This window comes from Balaenoptera borealis, assembly GCF_965194805.1.
Source record: "Balaenoptera borealis genome assembly, chromosome: 19".
Classification (NCBI taxonomy): domain Eukaryota; kingdom Metazoa; phylum Chordata; class Mammalia; order Artiodactyla; family Balaenopteridae; genus Balaenoptera; species Balaenoptera borealis.
In genome coordinates this window covers 55,014,282-55,041,050 of record NC_138878.1, presented here as the reverse complement: position 1 = coordinate 55,041,050, position 26,769 = coordinate 55,014,282, and the positions used below count along the sequence as shown (strand labels likewise).

The following is a 26,769-nucleotide window of genomic DNA, read 5'->3' as shown; positions in this document are numbered from 1 at the left end:
GAGCTGACCTCACTCTCCCTCTCTACGGGTGGGCATGTCCTTCAGGCTTGGCCAATCAGCCCATTCCATCCCTGCCCTGGGCCTGGCAAGTGAGTGGTCCAATGAGATTCATTCCTGAAACGTTTCTGGGACTTCTGCAAGACACAGCTCTCTTTCTCCCGTGGTAGCAAAGCTGGTGGGATGTTAAGGCGAGGGCGGCTGGGGGGCGACTCTGCACTACTTGGGAAGATCTGTGAATAAGGCCGCTACGAAGAAAAGCAGAGGCGAGAAATGCAAAGAATTCCTAACACTGTTTGAGCTCCTAGATCCAGCCATACCTAAAGCCAGCCCTCTCCCAGTACTTGAGAATTACCTAACCCAGTAAATCCCATGTTTTTGCTTTTGCCAGTTTGATTTGTGCTTCTGTCACTTGCAGTCGAAATAATGTTGACTGATTCACTTTTTTTTTTTTTCCCACAGGATCCCTGATGACTCAAGAGACTCTTGAGGGGAGTTGGGGTAGCAGAATGGCCAAGGAAACCGTTAGAAAAAAACTGACAGTGAGGCCTTCCCTGGTGGCGCAGTGGTTACGAATCCGCCTGCCAACGCAGGGGACACGGGTTCGAGCCCTGGTCCCGGAAGATCCCACATGCCGCGGACCAACTAAGCCCGTGCGCCACAACTACTGAGACTGCGCTCTAGAGCCCGCGAGCCACAACTACTGAGCCCGCGTGCCACAACTACTGAAGCCCGCGCACCCTAGAGCCCGTGCTCCACAATAAGAGAAGCCACCACAATGAGAGGCCTGCGCACTGTAACAAAGAGTAGCCCCCGCTCACCGCAACTAGAGGAAGCCAGTGCGCAGCAATGAAGACCCAACACAGCCAAAAATAAAATAAAATAAAAAATAAAATAAATTAAAAAAAAAAAAAAAAAAAAAAACTGACAGTGAATGACACCTGACCTAGTCTCCAACCCCCAGGTGATGAGACCGTGATGCAGAGGGTCTCCAGGGCCAAAGGCCTCCACGTGCTGCACAGGATGGTGCCAGGGGAGACAGTGCCGGGCAGGCAGCCAGCTAACCAGCTGTGGGGAGGGAGAGTGCCGCGGGTTCAGCTGTGCACCCACCGGAAGTCACTTGGGGCCCCCACCCTGGACCCCACTGACCTGCTGCCTGTTGTTGGGGGTATAAGGGAGCAGAGTGGAGACGTGGAACATGATCTCATAGTCCTGGTACGTCGTGTAGAGGGAGTGGGTTCCCGTGGAGTCAGCTGAAACAGAAACACCAGTTAGCACCACGTCTCCAAAACCCCTGGGCTCCTGCCATATCCCACATGCCATCTGTGTTAGTTTTTAACTCCTCGATGTTTTCACTTAACTCCACCCTTTAAAATTCAGTAAATTTAAGATAAAAAGGAAACCGTACATTAAGCACCCACCAGGCTGGTAAACATTGAAGAGTCTGACAGTGCCAAGGGTTGGTGGGGATGTGGAGCAACTGGAAGCCTCTGTGTGGCTGGTCAGGTGTGTAAATTGGTACAACCCCTTTGGAAAACTCTTTAGTAAGATCGACTGAACCTGAAGATAGGCTTAATTGATGACCCAGCACTTCACCTCCTAGGATCACAGCCTAGAGAAATTGTACACAGATGCCCCGGAATATGGGTACAAGTATCCTCCAAATGTTAGTCCAAGGAATAGATAAACAGTTCATACTGTGGAAAAGTACACGGCCATGAAAAGAAATGAGTCACAGCCACCACATGGGCAAATCCCACGAATACAATGGCCAGACACAAAGGAGCACAAACTGTATGATTCCATTCACATTATGTTGTCAAACAGGCAAAACGAATTATATTATTTAGAGATGCATATGAAGATGGCAAAACTATGAAGAAAAGAAGGAAATGATAATCATAAGAGTCAGAATACTGTTCATCTCTAATGGGAGGGCGTTATGACCACGGAGAAACACCTGATTAGGGGCTCCATGGGGGAAACTGAGGCACAGGGAGGGAGTGACTTGCCCAAGGTCACACACGCTTCAGTGAGTGGTGGCGTCTGGACCGGAACTCAGGCTGTCTGACTCCAGAGTGTTTCCTTAACAGTATTCAATGCTGCCTCTTATGAGTTTCAAAATTCTCATAGGAAACAGACCCAAATCCCTAATCTTTAGCCCTAAAGGTCCTGCATGGTGAGGCCCCCGCCGGCCTCCCTCACTTCCTCCTTCACATTAATTCCCTGAACAACAGCCTTTAGACCTCAGGGCTTTTGCACGTGCTGTTCTTTCTCCCTGGAACGCACTTCCTGCTCCCTCTTTGCCTATTTTATTCCAACTCATCCCTCTCGGGTCACGTGCCATGTTCTTGAGGCCCAGCGCCCACATGAGGTTGGGTTCCCCATATTTGCTCGTATCATCTTGAACTGCTCCTTCCTGCCCAGGGAGGACAGCCAGGAGGTTGTTTTTGCTGGATGTGTGAGTGAACCCACAAACCGCACTGCAAGTAACTCCACGGTGCCACACTCACCCTGGAAGCCTACTCCTTGGCCTTTTTGAGCACTGAGGTCCACTAGCTTTATTTAACTGTAGGTGCAGGGGAAGCAGCAGTAAAACAGACCGAGGAATCCCTATCCTTGTGGGCTTCCATTATAGGGGAGAAGCTGTGACAGGTGAGGTCACCGAAGCCACCGAAGCCTTGGTTGGCCAGTGCCAGAGCCAGGTGACCTCCAGGTGGCTGTGAGGCCAGGGCAGCCCTGCCTGTTAGATGGGGACACTGGCCAGGAGCACTGTATTCCCCGGGGGCCTTGTGCACACTGGGCACCATGCAGGTGTCTGTGGCTATGACCCCTCAGGACGTCTCCCAGCGCACATGTGCACAGGATCTCAGCGGACGTGTCTAGGAGAGCAAGGGCTGACCCACAGGGCAAGTGAGTCTTCAGACTTTACTAGAATATGAGGTACTGCTGTCCAGAGTGGCTGCACTGCCCGCACTCCCACCAACAGAGTCCTCGAGCTCCCGCTGCCCGGAGTCCTCACCTGGGTATCACCAGGCCTTTGGACCTTAGCTCACGGGATGAGTGTGCGGTTGGGACTCACCCTGCTCCCCCCGCAAGGCCACCCGCCGCTGCCACTTACTCTTGACGTCCAGCTGGGCGGCGTACTTGGTGAAGCCCTTCAGGCAGACCTTCTCTCCGATGAGGGAGAGGAACTCCTCAAAGGCCGGCCCGGCCTCCTCGTTGTTGTACATCTCCTCCTCCGAGCTCTGGCCGGCCTTGCAGTAGAGGATGCCCACTTTGTGTTTCCGGCAGAGCTGCAGAGGCGAGAGTGGCGTCAGGGAGGCAGGCCAGGCAGAGATGGAGGGGGGCATGGAACAAAGCAGGCTCTCTCGGGCGCAGAGCCCGGGGAGCTGCCGGGGTCACACAGGAATTCAGTGCCACAGACAAAGAAGAAAAAAGGCATGGGGGCACGTCCCAGTTGTCCCTCTGCCACCCTGCCATTCCAGAGAGGCACAACAAGGTGCTGGTGCCGCCATTCTCGTGCTTTCTACATGAGCGCGGAGGGCGGCTGGCGACGCCATTTTCTCAAGGGAAAGACCTTGGCGGGCTTCCCACAGTAGGTGGACTGGCCCTGGCTAAGGTTCTGCAAAAGGAAATTCTGGAGGACTCAGTCTAGTCGACATTGTTTTTTAGGGGGTGAGCCCTTGATAACCATGTTGTTGTTTTTTTTACTTAATTAATTAATTAATTTTATTTATTTATTTTTGGTGCGTTGGGTCTTTGCTGCTGCGCGCGGGTTTTCCCTAGTTGTGGCGAGCGGGGGCTACTCTTTGTTGCGGTGCGCGGGCTTCTCATTGTGGTGGCTTCTCTCGCTGCAGAGCACAGGTTCTAGGCACGTGGGCTTCAGTAGTTGTGGCTCGCGGGCTCAGTAGTTGTGGCTCACAGGCTCAGTAGTTGTGGCACGTGGGCTCAGTAGTTGTGGCTCACGGGCTCTAGAGCGCAGGCTCAGTAGTTGTGGCTCACGGGCTCTAGAGCGCAGGCTCAGTAGTTGTGGTGCACGGGCTTAGTTGCTCCGCGGCATGTGGGATCCTCCCGGACCAGGGCTCGAACCCGTGTCCCCTGCGTTGGCAGGCAGATTCTTATCATTGTGCCACCAGGGAAGTCCTCCATGTTTGTTTTATGTATCCCTGATTCCTCTGTTCACTGGTGATTGGACCATCGACAGTCATGTGACCTAAGTGTGGGCCAGTCAGAGGCTCTCCTGGGACTGAGAGCCAGCTAGCTGGGGCCTGTGTGTGCCTATAATCCTAACAGTAATTCTGTGAGCTGTGGGAGGGCCAGAGAAGCAGAGGGAGGCAGTGTGCAGTGAGGGAGAGGGAGCACGCACATGCTCCCGTGCACACACACACACACACACACACGGGAACCTGGTGGCTGTTTTGTTCCTAGACTATTTCCCTCCTAAGACCCAGTCACATTCAGGCTCTTGGCACCCCTAGAATTTGATAAGAGACCTTTCCTTTTACTGGAACTAACCTGAGTGGGTTTCTGTTCTTCAGAGAAAAAAACAAGTGACCAAGACAGAAGGAGGTACCGGGAGTGGGGCTGCAGGCTGCTGCCCCAGTGCCCCCCCATCCCCCTCCCTGGCTCCCGGCTCACCCCTTGCTCGTCGAGCTTCAGCAGCTGCTCCGTCACCTTGGGAGTGTTGAGAGCCAGCCGCAGGCAGTGGATGTTGAGCTCGGGGATGACATACTCCAGGGCGTCCTTCAGGGGCAGTCCCCGCCCTGTCCCATGCTTCATGGCTGTGGGTGTGGCGTCCTCCAGGATGGAGCCACGCAGGGTGGTGAGCTGCTCGAGGGAGAGGAGGGAAGGTTAGGAGGCTCTCAGGACTCGGGAAGGGATGAGAGCCCATGAGGGTGTCCGGTTCTCAAAGCGACATGTGGGATGGTTAGTAGCCTGGGCTCTTGGGCCAGAAAGCACTAGGTCTGGACCAACTTGAACTTGCTGCCTCCTGGCTGTGTGATCTTGACCAAGAGACAGCCTATCTGTGAGCCTCAGCTTCCAAGGACTGTTGGGAGAACTAAATGAGACAGTGGATGGAACATCCTTCATTTGTTCAACGAATGATGAAAAAAGAAAGACCCCTGTCTTCCTGGAGCTGACGTGCGGGTGAGGAGATGGATTATGTCAGGTAATAAGAGGTATAATGAATAAAACAAGCTCCATGATGTAGACACTCAAACAAACACTCTTACTGTCATTATCACAATAATATTATGTGTACACTTATTACCATAAGCTCTTATGTAAAACACCTGCCTGCCCTGGACACTAGTACCATCTTGGATCTTGAATTGTGACACTGGTTTTCAACCTGGTTTCCTGATAAAATCACCACCAATGGTTCTGATTTGGCTGGTCTGTGGTGGGGCCCAGACATGTATGTATACACGCACGTATGTATGTATACACACACTTACATATTTGTATATTTGTATACTTACACACACACACTCACTCTCTCTCTCTCTCTGTCTCTTTTAATATTACTCAGGTGATTCTGATGTGCAGCCAGGGTTGAAAACCTTGAGTCAAGCCAATCATGGCCATCTCATTCCCCTTTCACAGGTGCTGCTTTCCAAGTTTTTCCTATAGTTGGCTACATGACTAGTTCCAGGCAATGAGATGGGATGGAATTCAGCTTGGGGAGGACATCTAGGGCAGATTTTCTTCCCTGGTAAAAGGAAAGCCCCTTTCCACCTGCCCATTTTTTCTAAGGACACTGGTATAAGGATAAGATGTTTGGAGCTGTGGAAGCCATCTTGTGATCATAAGTAAAGAAACAACAACAAAAAAAATCACACAGAAGTCATTTCCTGCCACTTCCTACTCCCAGACTTCTGTTAGATAATTAAAATAACCCCGTATTTGTTTTAGCTATAGTCATGTTTTCTGTTACTTTGCAGACAAAGCAATTTCTAACAGATACATCTTAATAATGAGTCACATTTATGAAGGCACAGTTCACTGCACTGTATTCCAGGAATGACAGCAGTTATCTAGGTATAGGTCTGTTCAGGGGAGATTTTACTATCTCCATTTTACAGATAAGAAAACTGAAGCTCTAAGAGGCTAGGTGCCTTAGCCAAGGTCACCACAGCTAAGTGGCTGAACCAGGATTCCAAACCAGGTCTGACGTCTCCAAAGCTCATGATTTTTCTCTTTGAAATTTTTTTCTAACTGTGACATATAATCCATATACAGAAAAGTATACAACACATATAAGTACAGCTCAAGGAATTATCACAGAGTGAATACCTAGGTATCACCACCCAGACCAAGAAATACATTACTAGCCTCCGGAAACTCTTTCGTGCCCCTTCCCACCTCCCTAATGGTAACCCTACCCTGACTTTTCACACCATAATTTATTTCTGCCTGCTTCTGAGCTTCATGTCGTTTGTGTTCTTTTCTATCTGGCTTCTTTCTCTCAATGCTATGGATGTGAGATACGACCACGTTGCAGTAAGAGGCTGACGTTTTTACCACAATGGATTTAATCCACCCTACTGCTGATGAGCACGGAAACTGCTTCCAGCGTTTGACAACTGTGAACAGTGCTGTTAGGAACACTCACGGAAGCACCTCCTAGTGCACATGAACACATTTTCGTCTGGGTTTATACCTAGGAGACAAATTGCTGAGTCACCAGGCATGTTAATCTTCAATTTTACTGAACTGCCAAATCGTTTTCCAAGTGGTTGTACCAATTTACACGCCGCCAGCCCCGTCTGAGAGCCCCTGCTGCTTCCCGTCGTCACTATCACTAGCTCAGGCTTCCATCTACGCTGTGCTGCTGGCCGCCAGGCTATGCTGTGCTCTGGGTGAGGCACAGCAGCTCTTGCACCACAGCAAGAAGACTCCCTAGTCTGCAGCAGGACAGGGGAAAAAATCCTCCCCCAAGGGGATTGCTGTCAGCGCCCAAAATACACTTGGGGCTACGGGTTAAAGACGAGGGAGGATCAGCGTTAACTGGAAAAACACGGTCACCCCAAGTCAACAGATGCAAGAGATGGCAAAAATGACGTGTCATGACACTGCCTCTAAGCATACAGCCTAACCCTGCCAAACAGGACCTGGCCAAGAGGCATGCGTGTTAGGAATGAATGATCTCATGGCTGGGAGTTCCCAGTTCCGGCTTTGGTAATTAATAAACAAATCTCTCTTAGGATAAGCAGGACAGTCTTGAAACACATCACGAAAAACTGTGATATGGAGGCTCTGCCCTGCCAGTCTGGCTGGCCCTGGGATTGCGAATTTCGATTAAGGCACCAGCAGGATCAGCGCCTTTCTATCCTGCTGACACTGCCCCACAGCGCCCTCTGCTGGGGCCAAGAGACAGCGTGGACCAGAAATCCTCATTCTCTTCCACCCTCGAGACAGGTGGCCTACGGTCACATTTTTGGCTCTGAAGACTTGACCAAAAGCCGCTACTTGGAAAGCTCCCAGCTTTTCCTTCTCTGCTGGCGATAATAAGTAGGGCACTGGCAGGCTGCAACGTGTGGCCCCCTCTGCCCTCCACCTGGCCCTGTCCCCCGTCACGTCCTACCTGGACTGTGACAGCAGCCTTTTCCTGGTCTCCCTGCACCTGCCCGGCCACCACCCCACTCCAGTCCATTCTTCCTGCAGCAGCTTGAGTCAGATCGTGTCTCTCCTCCGTGCAGAACCTGCTGACAGCGTTCCATCTCTCTCCCAATAAAATCTACACTCGCGGGACTTCCCTGGTGGTCCAGTGGTAAAGAATCCACCTTACAATTGCAGGGGACATGGGTTCGATCCCTGGTCAGGGAACTAAGACCCCACATGCCACGGGGCAACTAAGCCCACACGCCGCAACTACTGAGCTTGCATGCCTCAACGAGAGAGCCCGCCTGCCGCAAACTACAGAGCCCAGGTGCTCTGGAGCCTGTGCGCCACAACTACAGAGCCCACGTGCCCTAGAACCCACACACAACTAGAGAAGAGAAAAGCCCGCACGCCGCAACGAAAGATCCTGCATGCCTCAACGAACATCCCGCGTGCTGCAACTAAAACCCGACACAGCCAAAAGAAAAATTCAAAAAAAAAACCCGTGCCTTAAAACAAAACAAAACAAAACTACACTCGCTGCTCAGGCTGCAAGACCCTGTGTGCTCTGACCCTTGATGACATCTGGCATCATCTCACTGAGCTGTGAAAGGGATTCAGGGCCACATCAGCAAGGAGGTTCCCATCGGCACAGCTTGTTCTCCACCAGCTCCCGACTCAGATGCATCCCTGCCTTCCTCTGTGCTGCGTCCACCCTCCAAGAGCTCTTCCTGGGAGGCCACTTGGGAGTCAGTCTGCCTCGGTTCAAATCCCGGCTCTACCCCTTCTCTAGCTGTGTGACTCTGGGCAAGCTGCTGAATTTCTCTGTGCCTGTTCCCTTATCTATAAAATGGGGAATAACAGTGCCTGTTGCAAAAGGTTATAAAGATTCAGTAAGATAATCCATGTATAGGGTTTTTTTACCACTGTATCTGGCATACAGTGAGCACTCAATATATGTGTTAGCCATTATCACATTACACACGTCGAATGTTTTTACACAAAGCCATATGTGTAGTTAAAAATTTAAAGAAAATTTAACCTTAATAGGAAGCTACAGTTTGTTTTTCCCCCCACTTAACAGTATGCTTTGGAGATTACATCACACAATCATTGGTGCCTACTGAACACAAATGAGGTCCCAAATGAGGTTCACTACTACACTTGCTTTTTTCACTTAATACAAGATTCTTCCTTTTCTACTTTGTATACATATATACTGTTTAAATTCTTAATGAGTGACTGTTACTTTTTCAATAAAGAAAAAAAAAAAAATCTAAACCTCTAACCCTAACAAAACTAAGGCTGTCAAAAACTCATACTTGGAGCCAAAGGGAACCCACCGAGCCTGCTGGGCCAAAGAGTCCCTGGCTACTTGGCATCCCTTGTGTTCTGCCAGCAAGGGGCTCAGGACAGGGCAGCCCTGGCCTGCGGCTTGTCCTGTCCAGGCTCAGGGTGGGTGGGGCTGATGTTTCGGCGTGTGGTCCTGAAGCCCAGCTCCAGTCTGTTCCCGCCCCGGCGGGAGGCTCAGAGCTGCCAACACGCCCATCCCATCTGCTGGGAGACGTGAGCCCACTCGGTCTGCTTGGCGGCCGGGGGCGGCCATCTGGGGCAGGCCAGCCGGCTGGCTTGGAAAACAGCCTGGGCCCTTCGCTCTGGCCCCCATGCCTTGGTTAACCGGAGCCCGAGACGTGTGTGTAGACAGGAGAAGGGCAGAACTCTGACCGTCAGCTGAACCTTCACTCCCCAGAAAAGCCCTCTGACCTTTCGGGAAAGAGCGACAGCACGACGGCAGCGTCATCACAGTATCTGCCGCTCAGAGCACTCACTTGCCTGCAGCCTTGTGCTATCCCACCTGGTGCGTGCCAGTCCAGGAGAACCTTCCCGCCTTTCCAGGACACAGGGAACAAACAGTACGAAGTCTATTTTACAGATGAAGAAACTGAGGCATCCGGGGTAAAGCCATCTGCCTAAGCTCACAAGGCTAGAGAGTGGCAGAGCCCAACCGAACCCCAAGCTGTCTGTTCCCAGAGCCAGAAAACTCAACCCCACAGGGAGTGGTGAGTGGTTAAGAGCACGGGCTGGGGACACAGGCAGTCTGGGTTCATATCCTGGCTCTGCCACTGGGGGACGCTGATGAGTGACAGCCCTAGGCCTCAAGAGTCCTCATCTGTAGAATGGGGGGAAGGGGACCCACATCATGGGACTACTGAGAGAATCTGAAGGGTCAATGCACATAAAACACTTGGAAGAGTGCCTGGCAGGAATACGTGCTAAAAGCGTCAGCTATTCTTATCGCTACTGTCATTACCACTTTTGGGTTACGTGACTCTCTGCCTCCATGGCAGGAAGGGCCTTAGGAAGGGGCAAGGCAAACCTTGTTGGCCACTGCCCCTCCCTCCAGATGACAGGATGACGAGGTCCTCAGGCCTTAGTGCCCAATAGGCAGCTCTGCAAGGGGCTGGGGCCAGGACTGAGTACACGTGTGGCCTGCATGTGTGTGAGGGCAGAGAAAGGCCTGCTTGTGGCTGTGAACCTCACGGTGGGCCAAAAGTCACAGGATTGACTGGAATGTGACGAGGGGACAAGAAACTGAGACCTCTCCCAACAGCTATCCTCACTGGGCTCTCCCCAAGTGCCAGGCCCAGCACTGCCTACTTTATATGGGCAACCTCACCAAGCCCACACTATGGTCCTGTGAGAGTGGGATTCCCATGGGGGAAACAGAGGCTCTGAGAGAAGAAGCCACGTGCCCAAGGTTTCATAGCTGCTGAGTGACTGTGCCAGGCCTGGTCCTGCCTCAGGACCTTTGCACTGGATGTTCCCTGTGTCTGGAACACTCTTCCAGATGTCCACATGGCTCCTCTCATCTTCTTCACGTCTTTTACTCAAATGTTCCCTTCCGAGTGACACTTCCCTTGACCATCCTGTCTAAAAATCTTACCACCCCCGCACTTATCTCTCTTCCTTGCTTTACTTTCCACCTTGTCATCACGTACCACGTAGTATAATTTACAAGAGTATCTCTGTATTGTCTGCCTCCCCAGCAAAAATGCAGTCCCCTGAGCATCTCTGCTGCCTTGTTTACACTGTTTCCTCAGTGCCCAGCACAGGGCTGGCTGGTGGTGGTGCTGAGTGAATCTCCGTGAAGTGGATGAACCCCAGGCCTGTGCCCCTGAGCTGCGAAGGCCCTGTGCCCAGCCTGGGGTGGATCAGAGGCTAGTTTGTGGGCGCTGGGGGTGGGAAGTGAACGGAAGCAGGAACGAGCCAGGAATGGCACCAAGCCAGTTTCCAACCTACTGAATAGGAACCACAGCAAAACATTATCCCCTGACCTAGCATCTCCACACTAGAGTCTCACGACTCTCAGTACCTACAACAAAGTCTGGTATTAAAAAAAAAAAATCATTCTACATATTTTGTTTCCATTTAAAACAACAACAACAACAACAACAAAACCAATAACATAAAATGCTGGCATTAAGTTGAGTTCATAACTCTTGAATGGGTCTGATATGCAGTCTGAGCCAAGTCAGTGGAATCCCAGAGGCGGCCGAGCGCTGGCTGGCGCATGGGCCGACACTTCGTCCCGTCGCTCACTGAGGTCCCTTAACCTTTCTGTGCCTGTTTCATCAGTTGTAAATGAGGACTATAGTGCCTTCATCATAGAACTGTCACGACGTTTAAGTGAGTGAATATACATAATCGGTGTAGAAAATGCCTGACACACAGTGTTGAGTAAATCTGCAGTATAACAGCAGCTGGTGATATTATTGATTAGTATATGATTGCCGTTGTCATTTCACCTGGCAGCTCCCCACATGTCATACAACACTTGGATACAGTGTGAGCTGTCACCTCACATTCTGCCCTGGTGCTCATCTAGCCAGAAAGGTGAGGAGAGGGAAGGAGGAGGGTGCTGGGGAGACTCAGGGGCCGGTGACCACCTGTGATCTGGGGCACCAAGTTTTTGGGGCTGCCTCCCCTACGCTGCCATCTGTGTCATCTCATTCCCCCTCAGCGGGAAGGTCTTTGCGAGGGGATGGGGCTACGGCCCTCGGTGCGGCATCTGCCGGTCTGGATGAGGTCCAGGATCGGCCCGCCCCACATCCAAACTCCCTGGCAGTGCCTGCCTGTTGGGCTCCCATGTCTGTGCAAAAGGCCAGGCCCAAGGGGCATGGTGTAATGCAGGGGTGAGGGAGATCCATTTTGGGGGCCTGCCCAGCTGATGATTGCTCCTTTTCTGAAAAGGTCTTCCTTTGAGGTTTTTTGGAAGTCTCTATCATTTCTACTGGCCTAGCTCCCCACCTTTTGCTGAGGAACCGCCCCCCTACCACCACCTGTGGGTGGCTCTGACAGAACTGTCAATCACAGTGCCCGGCCCGGCCCCTGGACCCAGGGTGGAGCACATGTCCTAGATCTAGACAGAGTCCTCTATCATCCCTGACAACAGTGACTGGCCCAGGCTTGTGATCCAAGCAGAGCCAATCAGAGTCCTTCCCAGAGATTCAGCAGATAAGAACGTGGAGAAGAAAGTATAAAGATGGAAAAGATTTGAGCAGCCAGTCCCCATTTTCCCATGACATGGAGAGAGCCTGTTGGTAGCAGAAGAGGATGACATTCACAATGCAAAAAGCAGCAGAGCCAGCTGAGCGGGAGAGATAAGGAGGCAGAGTTCTGGTGACATCATTTGAGTGCCTGGGTCCAGCTATGCCTGAAGCCATTCCTACCCCTGGATTTGCAGTTACATGAGCCAATGAATTCTATTTCTGTCTTAAACCAGATAGAAGTAGATTTCTGCCACTTACAACTTAAGAGTCCTAATCGAGCAGGGTGCCCCCAACGGGCCTTGTTCCCTAGCCACAGCTGGCATTTATTCCAAGGGAAGACCTCAGACCAAGCCAGGACAATGGGATCCTCTATTCTGAATGAAAGTAGGCAGGCTGGGAGTGTTTTGAGCTGATCAACATCAACAGCAGTGCCTGCTGCTGAGATTCCCCAATTCCTGCCCTGCCCGAGACTTGCTGCCTTAATTCTCCTTTCCACTCTGCAGGGCATCTCACAATCCTGAAAGAATCCCCTATATCTCTCCCTTTATTTTTTATGCTCATCACAGTTAATCTTTTGCAAATGTCAGAATCTTGGGCTCTGCAGTCAGACACACTGGATTCCAATCCTGGCCACTTAGTCACTGATTTCAGACATGTTTCTGAATCTCAGTCTTCCTTTCTGTAAAATGGGGAGACTGACAGGACTGCTCTCCTGAGGCTGTTGGAAGGATTACGAGTTGAAACAGGGGAAGCACTTGCCCACAGAACCTGGCACAGAGTAAGGGCTCATAGATGTGAGTGGCTGTGATTTATGGAATAATAACAATAGCGATGGGACCTACCTCGCGGGTCCGGAAGATGATCCTGTACTGGTACTGAGGCCCGTGGTCCTTGTGGTCCTCCAGCTTCTCCCGCTTGATGCTCACGGCCACTGGTCCCAGCTTCTCGTCCACGCCAAAGTAATTGGCATGCTCTGAGAGGGAAGAGCAGGTGAGCTCAGAGTCAGCTCTCTGGGAAGGAGGGGTGACGTCCCTTGGCAGGCCTGCTGAGAGGACAGCCGGGGAAGGCTCTTGTGCAACCCGTGAGCTCTTGTGCAGGCTCTTGGGATCCTGGTCACACCTCACGGCTGGTCACGTCCACACTCAATGGAGAGACCGTAAGAGGTTAAAGCCCACCTTACTATACCCCCTTGCCAGTCACAGAAATTTCCTGAGTCTCAGTGCTCTCATCTGGGAAATGGGGGGCCCTCATGCTACCCATGATTCATAGAGCCGATGTGAGAGTGAAATGAGGCTACGAACAAAAAACGCTTAGTGCAGCGCGTGCCATGTTATAAACCTAGCTTCGCTGTGATTATCCCATATTTGCAAATGTTCAGCAGCTTGGCTGCCAATTAGCCCTCGTGAAATGGTTAGATTCTAGTCTAGAGAGGCTTCTGCCCGGCTGAAATCCGGGCCCTGGACTCATTAGATGTGTGGCCCAAGTCGCTTGATGGCATTCTCATCAGTACAATGGTATCAGGAAGGATGGATTCCCCCCTCTCAGCTGGTTGTAAGGACTAAATAGGTTAATAAGCATGGAGCACTCAGCACAGGGCCGGGCACAGAGTAAGCACATGAGATGTGTTGGCTAGTACTACCCCCAGGGCATGATGTTTGTCACAGAAAAGGACCATGATTCCAGTCCCCAAGCGTCACCTTTATCTAACCATATTTCTATAGACGTAGAAAACTTAAACACTACTCTTTTTTTCCTTATGGTGACACAGTCTTTAACAAGTCATGGAGGAAGTCTCCTGTTCTCTCCCCAAAATGACAGCTGTCTCCCCTTTTTAAAAAAACATGCTGCTGTCTTATAATCCTTCCAGGCAAACAGTTCTAACTGATATATAACCCAAGTATCTCCTGCTTGTGGTGGTTGCCCACCAGCAGTCTGTCTTAAGTCCATGAAGTCAGCAGCTACGCACTGCCAGAAATTCCTTCCCACCCCAGTGCTCTCAATATTTAAATGATGGTTCCTATTCTCATGAGATGCTCTTGGTGAATCAAAGGCTTACCTAAGGCTCAAATGTGTGTTAATTAATGGTCCCAATCAGAACAGCACCTGCAGTGGGTTAAACCATCTCCCCAGCTGGTCAGAGAACAGAATAAGTGTGCTCCACAGATATCAGTTCATTCCCGAAACAGCTGCAGGACCTGTTTTGTTTTGTTTTCCGCCAATGCATACGCAGTACCTTGCGGTCTTAGCATAGAATAGGCAATCAATAAACACTGACCAATGACTAACTTATTTATGAGTTTCCAGGGCTACAAAGAAATCATTTTTTGAAAGAAAACAGCTTCTTTTCAACGCTCCATGATAAATACTCACTATCTGCCTGATGAAGAACTGTTTTGATGTACAATCTTATTTGATCCTTACCACAGTCCTTCCGTGTAGGCATTCCTACGTGCAAGTTGAAAAGAACGTGTTCTCTGTTGGTTAGGTAGAAAATTAATATAATATAAATGCAAAACCAGGTTTCAAATCCTCTCAGCCTTACTTTCTGGCTACTAGATTTGTCAATTTCAAAGAGCGACCCTGTCAACTTCTCCCATGGGTTGGGGATTTGTTCATGTCTCCCTGTTGCTGTATTAGTTTTTTATTTATATACCCCTCAAACAGGTTGCCAGGTATACAAAAGTTCACAACTATTACAGTTTCTTGGTAAATTTTTAAGAAGTCAATAAGAAATGGCCCTTTTGGTTCTTCTAACAAATGCTTTTAGCCTTGAAATCTGTTTTGTGTGATACTGATGTCACCCCACCAGTTTCCTCTTGGTTAGTGACTGTCTGAACTTCTTTTTTCATCCCTTAATTTTCAGTCTCTGTGTCATTTTGTTTCTGGGCATGCGATTCTGCTACAATCGTCTCTGCTCCTCACATGAGGACACAGAGTCCAAGGGGTAAAATGTGTCATGTAGCTAATAAGCTATGAAAAAGACATCCCAAACCCAGGGCTGTCGGACTCCAACACTGGTGGACCTCCAGAGACTGTACTCTGGACGATCTACTTGACATTTGTTGTATTTGACTAGCATGCTGCTTTAAAAAAATTTTTAAACTAGTTGCTGTGGAGTACTGGCTACCTATCCATTACCTATTCTTCCCTTCTTTCATTTTAAGAGAAACTCTCTGTTCTTGGAGGAAGAAAAGAGAGGGGCTATGTCTACCTAAAAACTAACATTTCCCAGCCTGCCTTGCAGACAGGTGTGGCCAATAACCAGAAGCAGTTGGCTGGGACTTCTGAGAATGTTCTTTAAAACGGGCTGACTTGGGCTTCCCTGGTGGCGCAGTGGTTGAGAACCCACCTGCCAATGCAGAGGACACAGGTTCGAGCCCTGGTCTGGGAAGATCCCACATGCCGCGGAGCAACTGGGCCCGTGAGCCACAATTACTGAGCCTGCGCGTCTGGAGCCTGTGCTCCGCAACAAGAGAGGCCGCGATAATTAGAGGCCCGCACACCGTGATGAAGAGTGGCCCCCACTTGCCACAACTAGAGAAAGCCCTCGCACAGAAACGAAGACCCAACACAGCCATAAAATAAAATAAATAAATTAATTAAAAAAAAAAAAAAAAGGGGGCTGACTTGGGAAAAAAAAAGGTAGGGGTGCTGACCTGACATTTCGCCTGAATCCTTTCCTCCTTTTCTTTGCCTGGAAACATGGATGTGATGGCTGGAACTCCAGCAGCCATCTTGGACCAGGAGACCACCCTGAGGGCTCAGAGGCCATGCACTAAGGCTGGCATTCCACTGTTTCTGAGGAGTAACCATACCAGTCCTGGGCTGCACATCTCCAGACTTTTTTATGTGAGAGAAATAAACTTCTATGTTGTTTAAGCCTGTTACTATATCAATTCAATTCTGAATTGATATAGGAGAATCCATATTAAAAATATCTGAATTTCAGGAGAATCTAGAAAAATTGGAAAGGCTGCCAACACTGGGCTTGTCTCTACTTCCTGATGACAACAGTGAGCTGGAGCTGAGCAGGAGCTGCCCTTTGTGCAGCCCCTGCCTGGTTTGCTTCCCTCTATTGTCTCCTGCCTGGTCCCTGAGGCTGCCTGGGTTTGTGGTCTCTGCACTATGCTCTGCTGCCTCCTAGGATTGCCTCATCAGCACCAATGAACTTAATCATGTGTGATGCCTGTGTTAACACCCTCCAAACATCAACAGCTCCGCCGTCAAAGGGAATCCAGAACCTGCCAGCTTCTTCCCCCCTCCTAGGCTCCCCTAGACTTGCCCATCATCATCTCCTGCCTGGACCACTGCAGCAGCCTCCTCCTTGGTCTCCCAGCTCCCCCTGTCCCCACAGCCTGTTCCCTAGAGGGAAGCTGAGAATACCTGAGTCAGATCAAGGCCCTCTCCTGCTCAGAACTTTCCTGCGGCCCCATCTCACTCAGGGTAAAAGTGAGAGTCCTCACTGCGGCTCACAGAGTCCCACATGATCTGCCCCTGTCACCTGTCTCAGCTCCTTCCACTCTCCCTCAGTCACTCTGTCCCAGCAACACTGGCCTCCGTCCTATTCCTCCTGTGTTCCAGGACTACTGTACTTGTTTCCTGTGTCAGGAACACTGTCCTCGATCTCCACAAGGCTCCCTCCCTCACCTCTTTCACCTCAGCACTCAAAGGGCACCCACCTCGGAGGCCCTCCCTGACCATTCCCTACTGAAAATGCAACCCCCGGCAATGACACTGTTTCCCTCTTCCCTGCTTTACTTTTCTCCACCGCACTCACCACCCACCATACCTTAGACAGTTTACGTATTTATCTAGTTTTATTATTTGTCTTACCCCACTAAGACATTAGGGAGACAAGGTTTTCGTTTCAAGCTGGTCAATACTGTATCCCCCAGCTCTAGAAAGTGCCCTGGCACATAGCTGACCCAAGCACATATTTGCTAAGTTAATGCATATCTACTGTTTCACGTAGCTCAGGGTTCTGAAGTGCTACCCATGTGTCATGAGGCTGCACTCCCTGCATCCTCACGGCCCCTCTCTGAGGGAGGTCTTGTGTCTTTCTGCATCCTCGGTGCCCAGGGCAGGGCCTGGCAGACAGCGAATGAATGAGCAGTGACAATCTCACAGACCAGGTGCTGCCCGCCTGTCCGCCCCCACCTCACCTTTGCCCACGAAGTAGTCCTGGTAGTAGCGGGCGCCCAGGTCCACGTGCTCGATGCTGTACTGCCGCGGGCGACTCTGCGTCCTCTGCTGTTCCTTGGGCACCTCCAGCACCGAGATGCTGGCGTTGGTGCGGTAGGCGCTCAGGGCGGGCTCCGGCGGGCGGCCCTCTCCGCCGCTCCCACCGCTGCCGCCCGTGGAGCCCGCGGCCGCCCAGGAGAAGCTCACGTTGCGCTCGCACTCACCGCCCATCTCATTGCGGAAGTGCGGGCAGCTGAGCAGCAGGTCGTTGCTGTTGTCGTCGCCGAGGTCCTGCTCCAGGTTCTCCTTGCAGTTCAAGTCCTCCGTGCTGGTGAAGGCGGGGTCCAGGCCGCCGAGGCTGTGGGCCCGCGACGCCGTGAGGGACGCCATGGCCGAGGCGGCCGAGGCCCCGGTGGTCGTGTTCCGCCGCTGGGCCGTGGACGCCCGGTTGGCGGCCGCCTCGTTGAGGTCGAACAGCATGCTCTGCACGTCGAAATGGGCAAAGCTCTTCTGGCAGACCCACGGCCTGCTGGCCTCCGGGGGGCTCCGGCCGTCCTCGGCCTCCCCGGGGCACCGGGACGCTTCGCCCTCGGCTTTACTGCTCCGCAGCTTCCGGAAGATGGACGAGTCCACCGCGTCCCCGCCGCCCAGGCCCCGCGCGGGCTTCTTCCGGGCCTTCTCCTTCTCCTTCATGGGCTGCAGTGGCAGCAGGCCGTCCTTGGCGGGCTGCCCGTTGCGGGCGTCCCCTTTGGCTCCACCGCCGCCGCCCGCGACGTGTGGGCCGGGATCGGCCCGCAGGAGCTCAGTGAGGCTCGGGGCGCCCCGGGCCTCGGGCTGCTCGCTGCGGAACTCATTGAGGATGTCGAAGAAGCTCTGCTCGGGCACGCCCTGCACGTCGATGGAGGACGTACTCCCATACTCGCGGAAGAGCGGCAGTGCCCCCGTGTGCCGGGCGCCCCGGGGCTCCACCGCGTCCTCCAGGTCGCACTCGCTGAGGGTGATCTCGCTGCTGCTGCGGTGCCGCAGCGGGAGGAAGGCCCTGCCGGGGGACCGGGGCCACCCGTCCTGGAACTCCACATCCTTAGACCTTCTCCTGGAGAGTCGGTGCAAGGCTTTGGACCCTGAGGAAGCCGGGGTGCTGGCGGGGGGCTGTCCGTTCTGTACGCTTCTCATGGAGTGGGCCACCTTTGTGGCCTTTGTGCCATCTGTGTCCTGTGAGGGGCTGGGGTTGTTCTGTTCTCTCAGGGCCTCCCGCTTGGGTGGCCAGTCGGCCACTCTTGCCCGCACGCCCATCTTGGGCACCGCGGGGGTGGTGGGACTGGGGCGGGTGGTGGCACTGGCCGGGCTCTCACCCACAGGCTGGGGCATGCTGCCGTTCTGGACCCAGAATCCCATGGGAGCGTAGTCCCCTGTGTGCGGGCCGGGGAGGACATCGGCTGCCCTGGTCCCACAGCTGACCGCCAGGTCCACAGCATCATTGGGAATGGGCCGATAGGTGGTCATATTCCCGGGCACTGGGGTGCTACTGGCCCCTGAAAGCTGCAGACGAACTTTATGGGGTCCCCTGGCCCTCAGCCATTGTTCAGGGCCACCAGTCCCAGGATGAAGGATTCTGGCCCCTGAAGCCTGTCGGGAAGGTTGTGAGCCTGTGCAGTCCAGTTCTCCACCATCGCTGTGGACAAGTGAGCCAGGACAACCTCACGAGGCAGGCGCTGTCCCGGGGCCTCCAGACTGAGTGGCTCAGCGGGGCAGAGCAAGCAGCAGGTGTGCACGAGGGCTGGCAGGCTGCAGGGGCGCCTTCCCTGCCATGCTGAAAAGGGAGAAAAGGCAACGGTGAGATATGATGTTACTGCTCCCGGAGAATGACCTTTTGTTTTTGACAGCTTTACTCATTTAAAAACAAACAAACAAAAACAGAAAAACCGTTTTATTATGGAAAATTTCAAACATACCCAAAAGCAGAGAGAAGGACACGATAAGCCACCCCACCAGCTTCAACACTATTAACTATTTGCCATTCCTGTTTCATCTGTTCCCCTACTCCTCCACTTTGTTTTTGGCAGAATATTTTAGAATAAATCCCAGACATCGGGCCATTTTACCTATAAATAATTTAGCTTGTATCTCTAGCATATAAGGCCTTCAAAAAATAAAAACCAAAACCACGATACCTTTATCGTACCCATCTAGATAAATAAGAATTCTTTAATGTCATGTAATACCCCAACTGCATTACATTTCCCCGCATTGTCTCAAAGATGTCTTTTGAAAGTTGACTTGTTCAAATCAGGATCCAAACAAGATCTGTACTCTGCTTTGGCATATATATTTCTTAAGTCCCCACTACTCTACAATCCCCCCTCCCCCATCTTGATGCTATTTACATATGGAAGGAATGAGGTCACTTGTCCTGTGGAGCTTCCCACTTTCAGGATCTGGCTGACTGTTCCCTGTGGTGTCACTGAACATGTTCCTCTGCCCCCCATGAGTCCTGTCTACTGGTGGTTGTACACAGAGGCTGCACGGTTGTCCATTTGTTTTGTAGTCCACCTGACCAGCCACCCCGCCAGAAAGGAAGTGAAAAAGATGGAGGAATCACCATGAGCACTGGTGGATTTGGGGGAGGGAATGTCTCTAGAAATCTGTGTGATTAATAAATATTGATACTATGAGAGCTGGCAGATCAGCTCCTATTGCTTCTTTGCTGACATGTCCCCAGTGGCTTCTTACTGCATTAGAATAAAATCCAAATTCCTTCTGCTGGCTCATGAGCCCCACAGGACTGGCCAGTCTCCCTGATGCCTCTCCCCAGCCCCAACTAAGGGATGTGCCTCTCCCATCACACTGGCCTTCTGTTCTTCTGACATATCAGGCCCCATCCAGGATATGTGGGTATCCTTCCTCGGTCCTTCACCAGGCTGGTTCCCTAACTTGATATTCATTCTTTAATGAAGCCTTCCCAAACCACTCTAGGAGCCTTTCTCTGTCACTCTGCTTTCTTCTTTTTCCTTAGAGGTTACCACTAATTGAAATTAGTTTGCTATTTACTGATTATCTCCATCACTAAATTATCAGTTCCAGAACGGCAGGGCTATCTGTGTTGTTCACTGATGTAGCCCCAGCTCCTGGAATAGTGTCCAGGACACTAGTTCACTAGTGTATGAATGAGCGAACAGACAGCCTCTACCTGACCTGATGTGTTTAGTGCATCCTGACTTGCAGACCTCTGGGGAAGGGAGTTCATTCTTCTTCCGCCCGGCAACATAAAGTACTCTGGAGGATCACTTCCCTTTGTCTCTACCCTGAGCTTCTGGAAGATGAAACCCTCAGTGGGGAAGGAAGGGGAAAGTAGATCATGGCCTGTGGCAGAACCTGCTGCTTGTCCCAGCAGCTGTGCCCCTTTCTCCTGCCAACAGAACTGATTTTATTCAGGGCAGCAGACTGCTGGGTCAGCCTGGGCATCTGACTCAAGGTGACTAACAATTACTTTCCCTTGGAATGTAGAAGTGGACATGGCCATTGTGAGTGATGTGACTGACTCATGTGAGTCAGTGAGTGTTGGTGTTTTGAGTAAGTGGAAGGCCTCCTGTGTGCGCGTGCACGTGTACACGTGTAGGAGGCATTTCACAACTCATGCCTAGAGGTATGGAGTTAGCTGGCAGAGAGGCACCGCCGGGGAAGCATGAAGCAGATTCATGGAGCAAAAAAGAAGGGGAGCCTATAGCCTCTGAGAAAGTGAGAACCAGGTGAGGGGAGAGGTGGGGGTGGGGAGCAAGAGCGCACCCTCTTCCTGGTTCCCCATGAGCATTCCTGAAGATACCATGGGGAGGCATACAGGGGAGGTGGCAGAGAAGGGGCAGGAAAGTGGAGAGTCCCCAGGGTCGGGCTAGTTAAGGGAGATGGAGGCCAGGTGAAGCTGCGGTGACCTGGACAGCAGAGGTGTCCTCTAAAGGGGCAGCTGGGCCTCAGCTCCTGCAACCGAGCCTTGCAGGCATGTGGATGCCTGATCATGGGATTTTTCAAGAGAAACCAGAAATCTAGAACTGTATGCAACATCTCCCAATCTGAAAAACAAAAACAACAGCTATGACAGCAACAAACTAACATGCAGCGATGACCTCTAAAAGGATTTTCAAGAAGCTGCTCATGGTGGTTGCCCCTGGGGAGGGAAACTGGGTATCTTTCCTCTCCACTCCCAGCCCCATCCCTGCTTCATTTATCTTCTTTAGTACTTATACTCACTTATGTCTCTGATTTATTCCTGGCCTCCCTCCCCATAAGAATGTGACCTACTGTGTATCCTCAGGATCTGTGTTTTGGAAGAAGGGGCAGAAAGGAGCCTTACTTTTTATTGCACACCACTGGCTACCATTTGCATTACTTACATGTATTCTTAGTCAACAGATGAATTACCAACACACACCACAATGAGGGCCAACAAAGTAAGTATGCGGGCCTAATTTGAGCAGGGGCTGCTGGTTTGTGACTTTCGGTGACTGGTCTCCAGCTTCGCCAGAGATGAGGGCCTGAGGGCAGCCCCAAACTCTGCTGGGCCCTGGATCCCAGGCCAGGCTGGGGTATCCCGACCAGCTGAGGGCACTGTTGGCTCCGTTTGGCAGCCCAGCTGTGCCCTTGGGCCAGCCTGGCAGAGTTCAGAGGATTAGTCCTTTGAGGTCACGTTTGGGCTGGTTGGGAAACGCAGTGGCCCCGATGCGACCCTGACTTGCTTATGCAAAAACCTCTGACAGATGGGCTTTGCTGATGGCATTTTGTTTCCAGCTCAGTCGGAAACCCCCAATTCGCTTTGCTCCCTTCTATGAAAACACACAGATGTTCTTGAGGCCCTGGTCTCTTTGCACAAATCCCTTCCCCGAGCAGGTGCAGCTGAGTCTGCTTGTGACGTTCACAGACTGAGTGTATGATACCCACAGCCTCTCTGGGATTCAGGGACCGGTGCACACTGGTCCCTTTCTAGCTGTCTCTATCCAACTCCCTCTTCCTAAAAGCACTCTGATCTTCCTGATGGGGAACCTCTTGTTATGAGAGCCAGACGGCCGGGGTTCAGATACTGGTGTGCCATGGACTGGTTACTGAAACTGTGACTCAATTTCAGTCCGTAAAATGGGGATAATACCATCTACCTCATGGTCCCTGCTATTATCACTGTTCCTTTGCATATCTTTGGCAGGAGTTCTTCCCCCTCCCCACAATTACAGAAGCACAGCCAGGGGTGGGCACAGGACCTCAGCAGAGCATAAAAGGCTGGAGGGTGTCCTGCAGTAGCGGGGGATGTGGATCTGACTTTTCCTACATGTCACTTGCTAGGGACCCTGGCGTTCCTTTCTTCCAGTGTTGCTTGGCTCCTGCCTGTTTTCTACAATTGCTCCTCTGGCCTCCTGTTGATTCTGTAAGCCACTGATAAATCTGCCTCTGCCCAAGACTGTCAAGCAAGGCTTTTGCTGCTGGCGTCTGAGGACCCGGACAAGACACGGTGCTGTGTGCAGAGAAGGCAGCTGTGGATGGTGGAGGGGGACAAATGGGGCCAAGGCAGTGGCACAATGAGAAGCAAGCGACAGTGGGTGAGTCAGGTGGGAGGCATTTGGCTGCAAGTAACAATACCATCCAGTGGTGTCCTGGGCAATGAAGACATTTCATTATCTCATGTAACAAGGAGGCCAGATATGGCAGCTCCACGCTTGGTACAGGGAAATGACGTCAGGTGTTTTCTCTTTCTCCCCCACTGCGGTCCCGCAGTGTGCTGCTGGCTTACATCTTTGGCTTGTGGCCCTGTGGTCACAAGCTGGCAGCCACAGCCATGCCTCTCACTGAACTACTGGCGAGGGGTAAAGAAAGGGATGATGTCAGAGTGTTCTCACCGATCTGACCCTAATCAGGAAGGAGAACATTGCCAGAACATTGCCCCTACCTCCACAGACATTCTTTTATGTCTCATTGGCCAGGATGTGGTCCCTTATGGCCACTCCAGTTGCCAGAGAAGCTGGTGAAGCCAGAGTCTATGATCATCCTGATTGCCCTGGGGCCACTGAGGACTCATCCCTGGGGCTGGCCACACTGGTTCCCAGAAAACATCAGCGTCTGTTAGAAGAGCAGGCAACTAATGGTGTATCTGTGTAAGTGCCCCCAGACTGTCATTTGTGAAGAAGCTGGGGAACTCTGAGCTGAGAGGATGCTTCCTTATCAGGCCCCCAAAGCCTGGAGGCTAGAACAGCAGACGGACAGGCAAGCACCATGGCCCCAGTGTCCTGGCTCTGAAGGGCCCTGCTCTGTGGGGCCACAATATCTGCCGGAACCTCACAGAGCAGAGGAAAAGGGAAAAACACAAGCCTTCCAGTGTTAGACATTTGTAGTTTGCTCCCCCAGCCTCCATGACTTCTTTTTCCAACAACAGCCCAGATTTCCCTTTGAGAACCTACCCGCTCTGACCTCCACCCAATGGGCTAGAGGAGGGCTTCTTCTCAAGGTCAGGAACAAATCACACAACCCAATCAAAACCAGAGACCTAGTGATGTCTTTGCTAGAAGTGCTGGGGCTGAAGACTGTGCTTTTCCCTTTTACCCCGAGCTGGAGAGGATGTGAAAGATGGAATCACTGTAGCCATCTTGTGACCACGAGGGGAGAACCATCTGTGAAAGGGGCTGAGAGTTACAGACAATCTGGGGGCTGTAGTCATCATTTGAGTCTCTACATCAAGCCTGGACCTGAAGCCAACCCGATTCCACTTCCCACCTGTGGACATTTTAGTTACATGACAAAACAACAACAACAAAACAACATCTATAACAACAGCTACCACATATGACCCTTCTATGGTCCAGGTCCTTGTCTAAGCACCTGACATTTGTTATTTCTCTTAACCCTCACAACAGCTCCATGGGGTAGATATCATTATTATCTCCAGCTTACACATGAGGAAACAGGAAGGAAGTAATGTGTCCTAGACCATATGACTATGAGGTGGCAGAGTTGGGACTGACCCCAGCTGTTTCATTCCTGAAGTAAGGCAGTCCTGAGCTCAAGCACCAGCCCTCCCAGTGATCACAGGCAGACTCCTGCACCTCGTGATTCTCATTTTCTTCACTGGTGACACACAATAAATTATCTCCAGATCCAATTGCTCTTCTGAGTTCCAAACTCAGGTACTTACCTGCTTACTTGACACCACCATGTCTGTATCTCATATGCACTGCAAACTGAACATTCCCAACCTGACCTCTTGATCTCTCCCAACCACAAAACTTGCTCCTTCTCAGGATAGTCAGGATGGGCTGAGCTACGCTACACTAACAAAGGACCCCAAGTGCTCAGAGGCTTACACAACAAGGGTTTGTTTCTAGTTCATACTGCATGTCCGTCATGGATTGGCCAAGGGCCCCGCTCATGTCAGCTTTGTTCCCAGTTGAGGGAGTAGCCCTTCACCTGAGACCCTGCCAATCTCTGAGGGAAAAGACATGGTTGAACCATGCAATGGCCCTTAAAGTTCCTGCTCAGGAATGACACGTGTCACTTCTGCAAACTACATTTTATTGGCCAAATCAAGACAAGAGGTGTCAACAGGGTGGTACACCAGAATATCTGTCAGAACAGGAATGCAACTGGCCATCTGCTTCCTCTGCATCTCAGCAAAAGGCACTTACTTCCACCCAAGGGCTCAAACTGGAAACGTCAATGTCATCCTTCACACTTCCTCTCCCTCACTCCACATGTCCAACTCACCACCCCACGTCCTGTTGACTCTCCCCACAGCATATCCGAGTCCATCTTTCTCTCCCACCAGCCCTCTGGTCTGAGCTGCTGTGACTTTCACTGGTTCACTACACCACAGCCTCACTGGTGTCTCTGCTTCTGTTCCTGCTCTCCTAAGGGCCCTTTTCCACACAATAAAATTCAAAACCTTCCTCTCAGTCCTCCAGGCTCCCTTTCCTCTTCCCCTTGCCCTTGGAGCCCAGGCCACAATGTCCCTCTTTCAGTTCCCCTCACACCCATCTTCCCTGCTGTCTCAGGACCTTTGTAAATGCCATTCCTGCTCCCCTTCCTTTACCTAGGTAATTCTTTCTCAAGACTCAGGGCAAATGACACTTTCTCCACCTAAGCTTCGTTTCTCACCAACCTGTTCAATCCCCAACCTGAGCTCTCTGCATTTCCCTTTGGTGGTACCTGCATCAATATATGTAAGTAGAGACCTCCCTGGTGGTCCAGGGTTAAGAATCCGCCTTCTAATGCAGGGGACATGGGTTCGATCCCTGGTTGGGGAACTAAAATCCCACATACTGCGGGGCAACTAAGCCCACGCGCCGCAACTACTGAGCCCATGCGCCTCAACTAAAGAGCCCACGTGCCGCAACTACAGAGCCCACACACTCTGGAACCCGCCCGCCACAACTAGACAGAAGCCCACGCGCCGCAATGAAGAGCCCGCATGCCACAAGGAAGATCCTGCGTGCCCCAACTAAGACCCAATGCAGCCAAAAACAAATAAATAAATATTAAAAATATATACATATATGTAAGTAATTTACCATGTAATTAATTGTTTGCCGCATGTAAAGTTTGTGAGGCACTGAATGTGAGTCACTGCCTGCACCTGTGGCACAAGCCTGACGCACAGTAGGCCATTAATAAATATCTGCTGAATAAATGAGTGGATGAATGACAACTTCATTCTGCACCAGGAAGCACCGTCTCAGTTGGGGTCCATGACCTGAGGGTGGGTAGGGCTTGCTTGGTGCCCAAGTGTGTCTGCCCTTGGGAAGAAGCTGAAAGTAATGTGTTGGGGGGAGAGAAAGTGTCTGTGTATGTGTGTATGTATGCTGCCCCTTCACAGGCCTTGGATGAGAGGGGCTAAGTAGGTATCCAGGGTCTCCATCCTATATAGCCTCTGTGTCTAGGGCTGCCCTGATCTATTCCAGATGTTTCTCCTTTATGGAAGCATGACCCAGTCATTGTGATGGGGGCTCAGTGGGACCTGTGAGCTCTGGATAGCTCAGCGTTGTGGCACCAAGTCTGAGGGCTACTCTCAGAGGCTCTGGGAGAACAATGACTCCTCCAGGGACACAGTGGCGATTCAGCAGTTTCGGGGCACATACAAGTCATTCATTTGTCCAGTAAGAACTAGTTAGTCCTTGGGCTTCCCTGGTGGCGCAGTGATTAAGAATCTGCCTGCCAACGCAGGGGACACGGGTTCGAGCCCTGGTCCAGGAAGAACCCACACGCCGCGGAGCAACTAAGCCAGTGCACTACAACTAGTAAGCCTGCGCTCTAGAGCCCGCGAGCCACAACTACTGAAGCCTGCGCGCCTAGAGCCTGTGCTCTGCAACAAGAGAAGCCACTGCAGTAAGAAGCTCGCGCACCGCAACAAAGAGTAGCCCCCACTCGCCACAACTAGAGAAAGCCTGCGAGCAGCAACAAAGACCCA

At 51.6% G+C, this 26,769-nt stretch overlaps 1 protein-coding gene across 7 annotated transcripts in view; it reads right to left on the bottom strand.

Annotated features, from left to right (window-relative positions):
* SIPA1L3 (signal induced proliferation associated 1 like 3) overlaps positions 1-26,769 on the bottom strand; it is a 238,199-nt gene that overhangs the window by 79,136 nt on the left and 132,294 nt on the right. For all 7 annotated transcript variants that reach the window (XM_082367255.1, XM_082367253.1, XM_082367254.1 and 4 more), the window contains 5 exons: positions 17,318-19,146; positions 12,998-13,128; positions 4,639-4,827; positions 3,119-3,293; positions 1,147-1,250 (listed from right to left, as the gene is read on the bottom strand). In XM_082367255.1, the coding sequence (XP_082223381.1) occupies positions 1,147-1,250; positions 3,119-3,293; positions 4,639-4,827; positions 12,998-13,128; positions 17,318-18,839 (2,121 nt within the window). In that variant the 5' untranslated portion in view covers positions 18,840-19,146. The remainder of the gene's footprint in view (positions 1-1,146; positions 1,251-3,118; positions 3,294-4,638; positions 4,828-12,997; positions 13,129-17,317; positions 19,147-26,769) is intronic.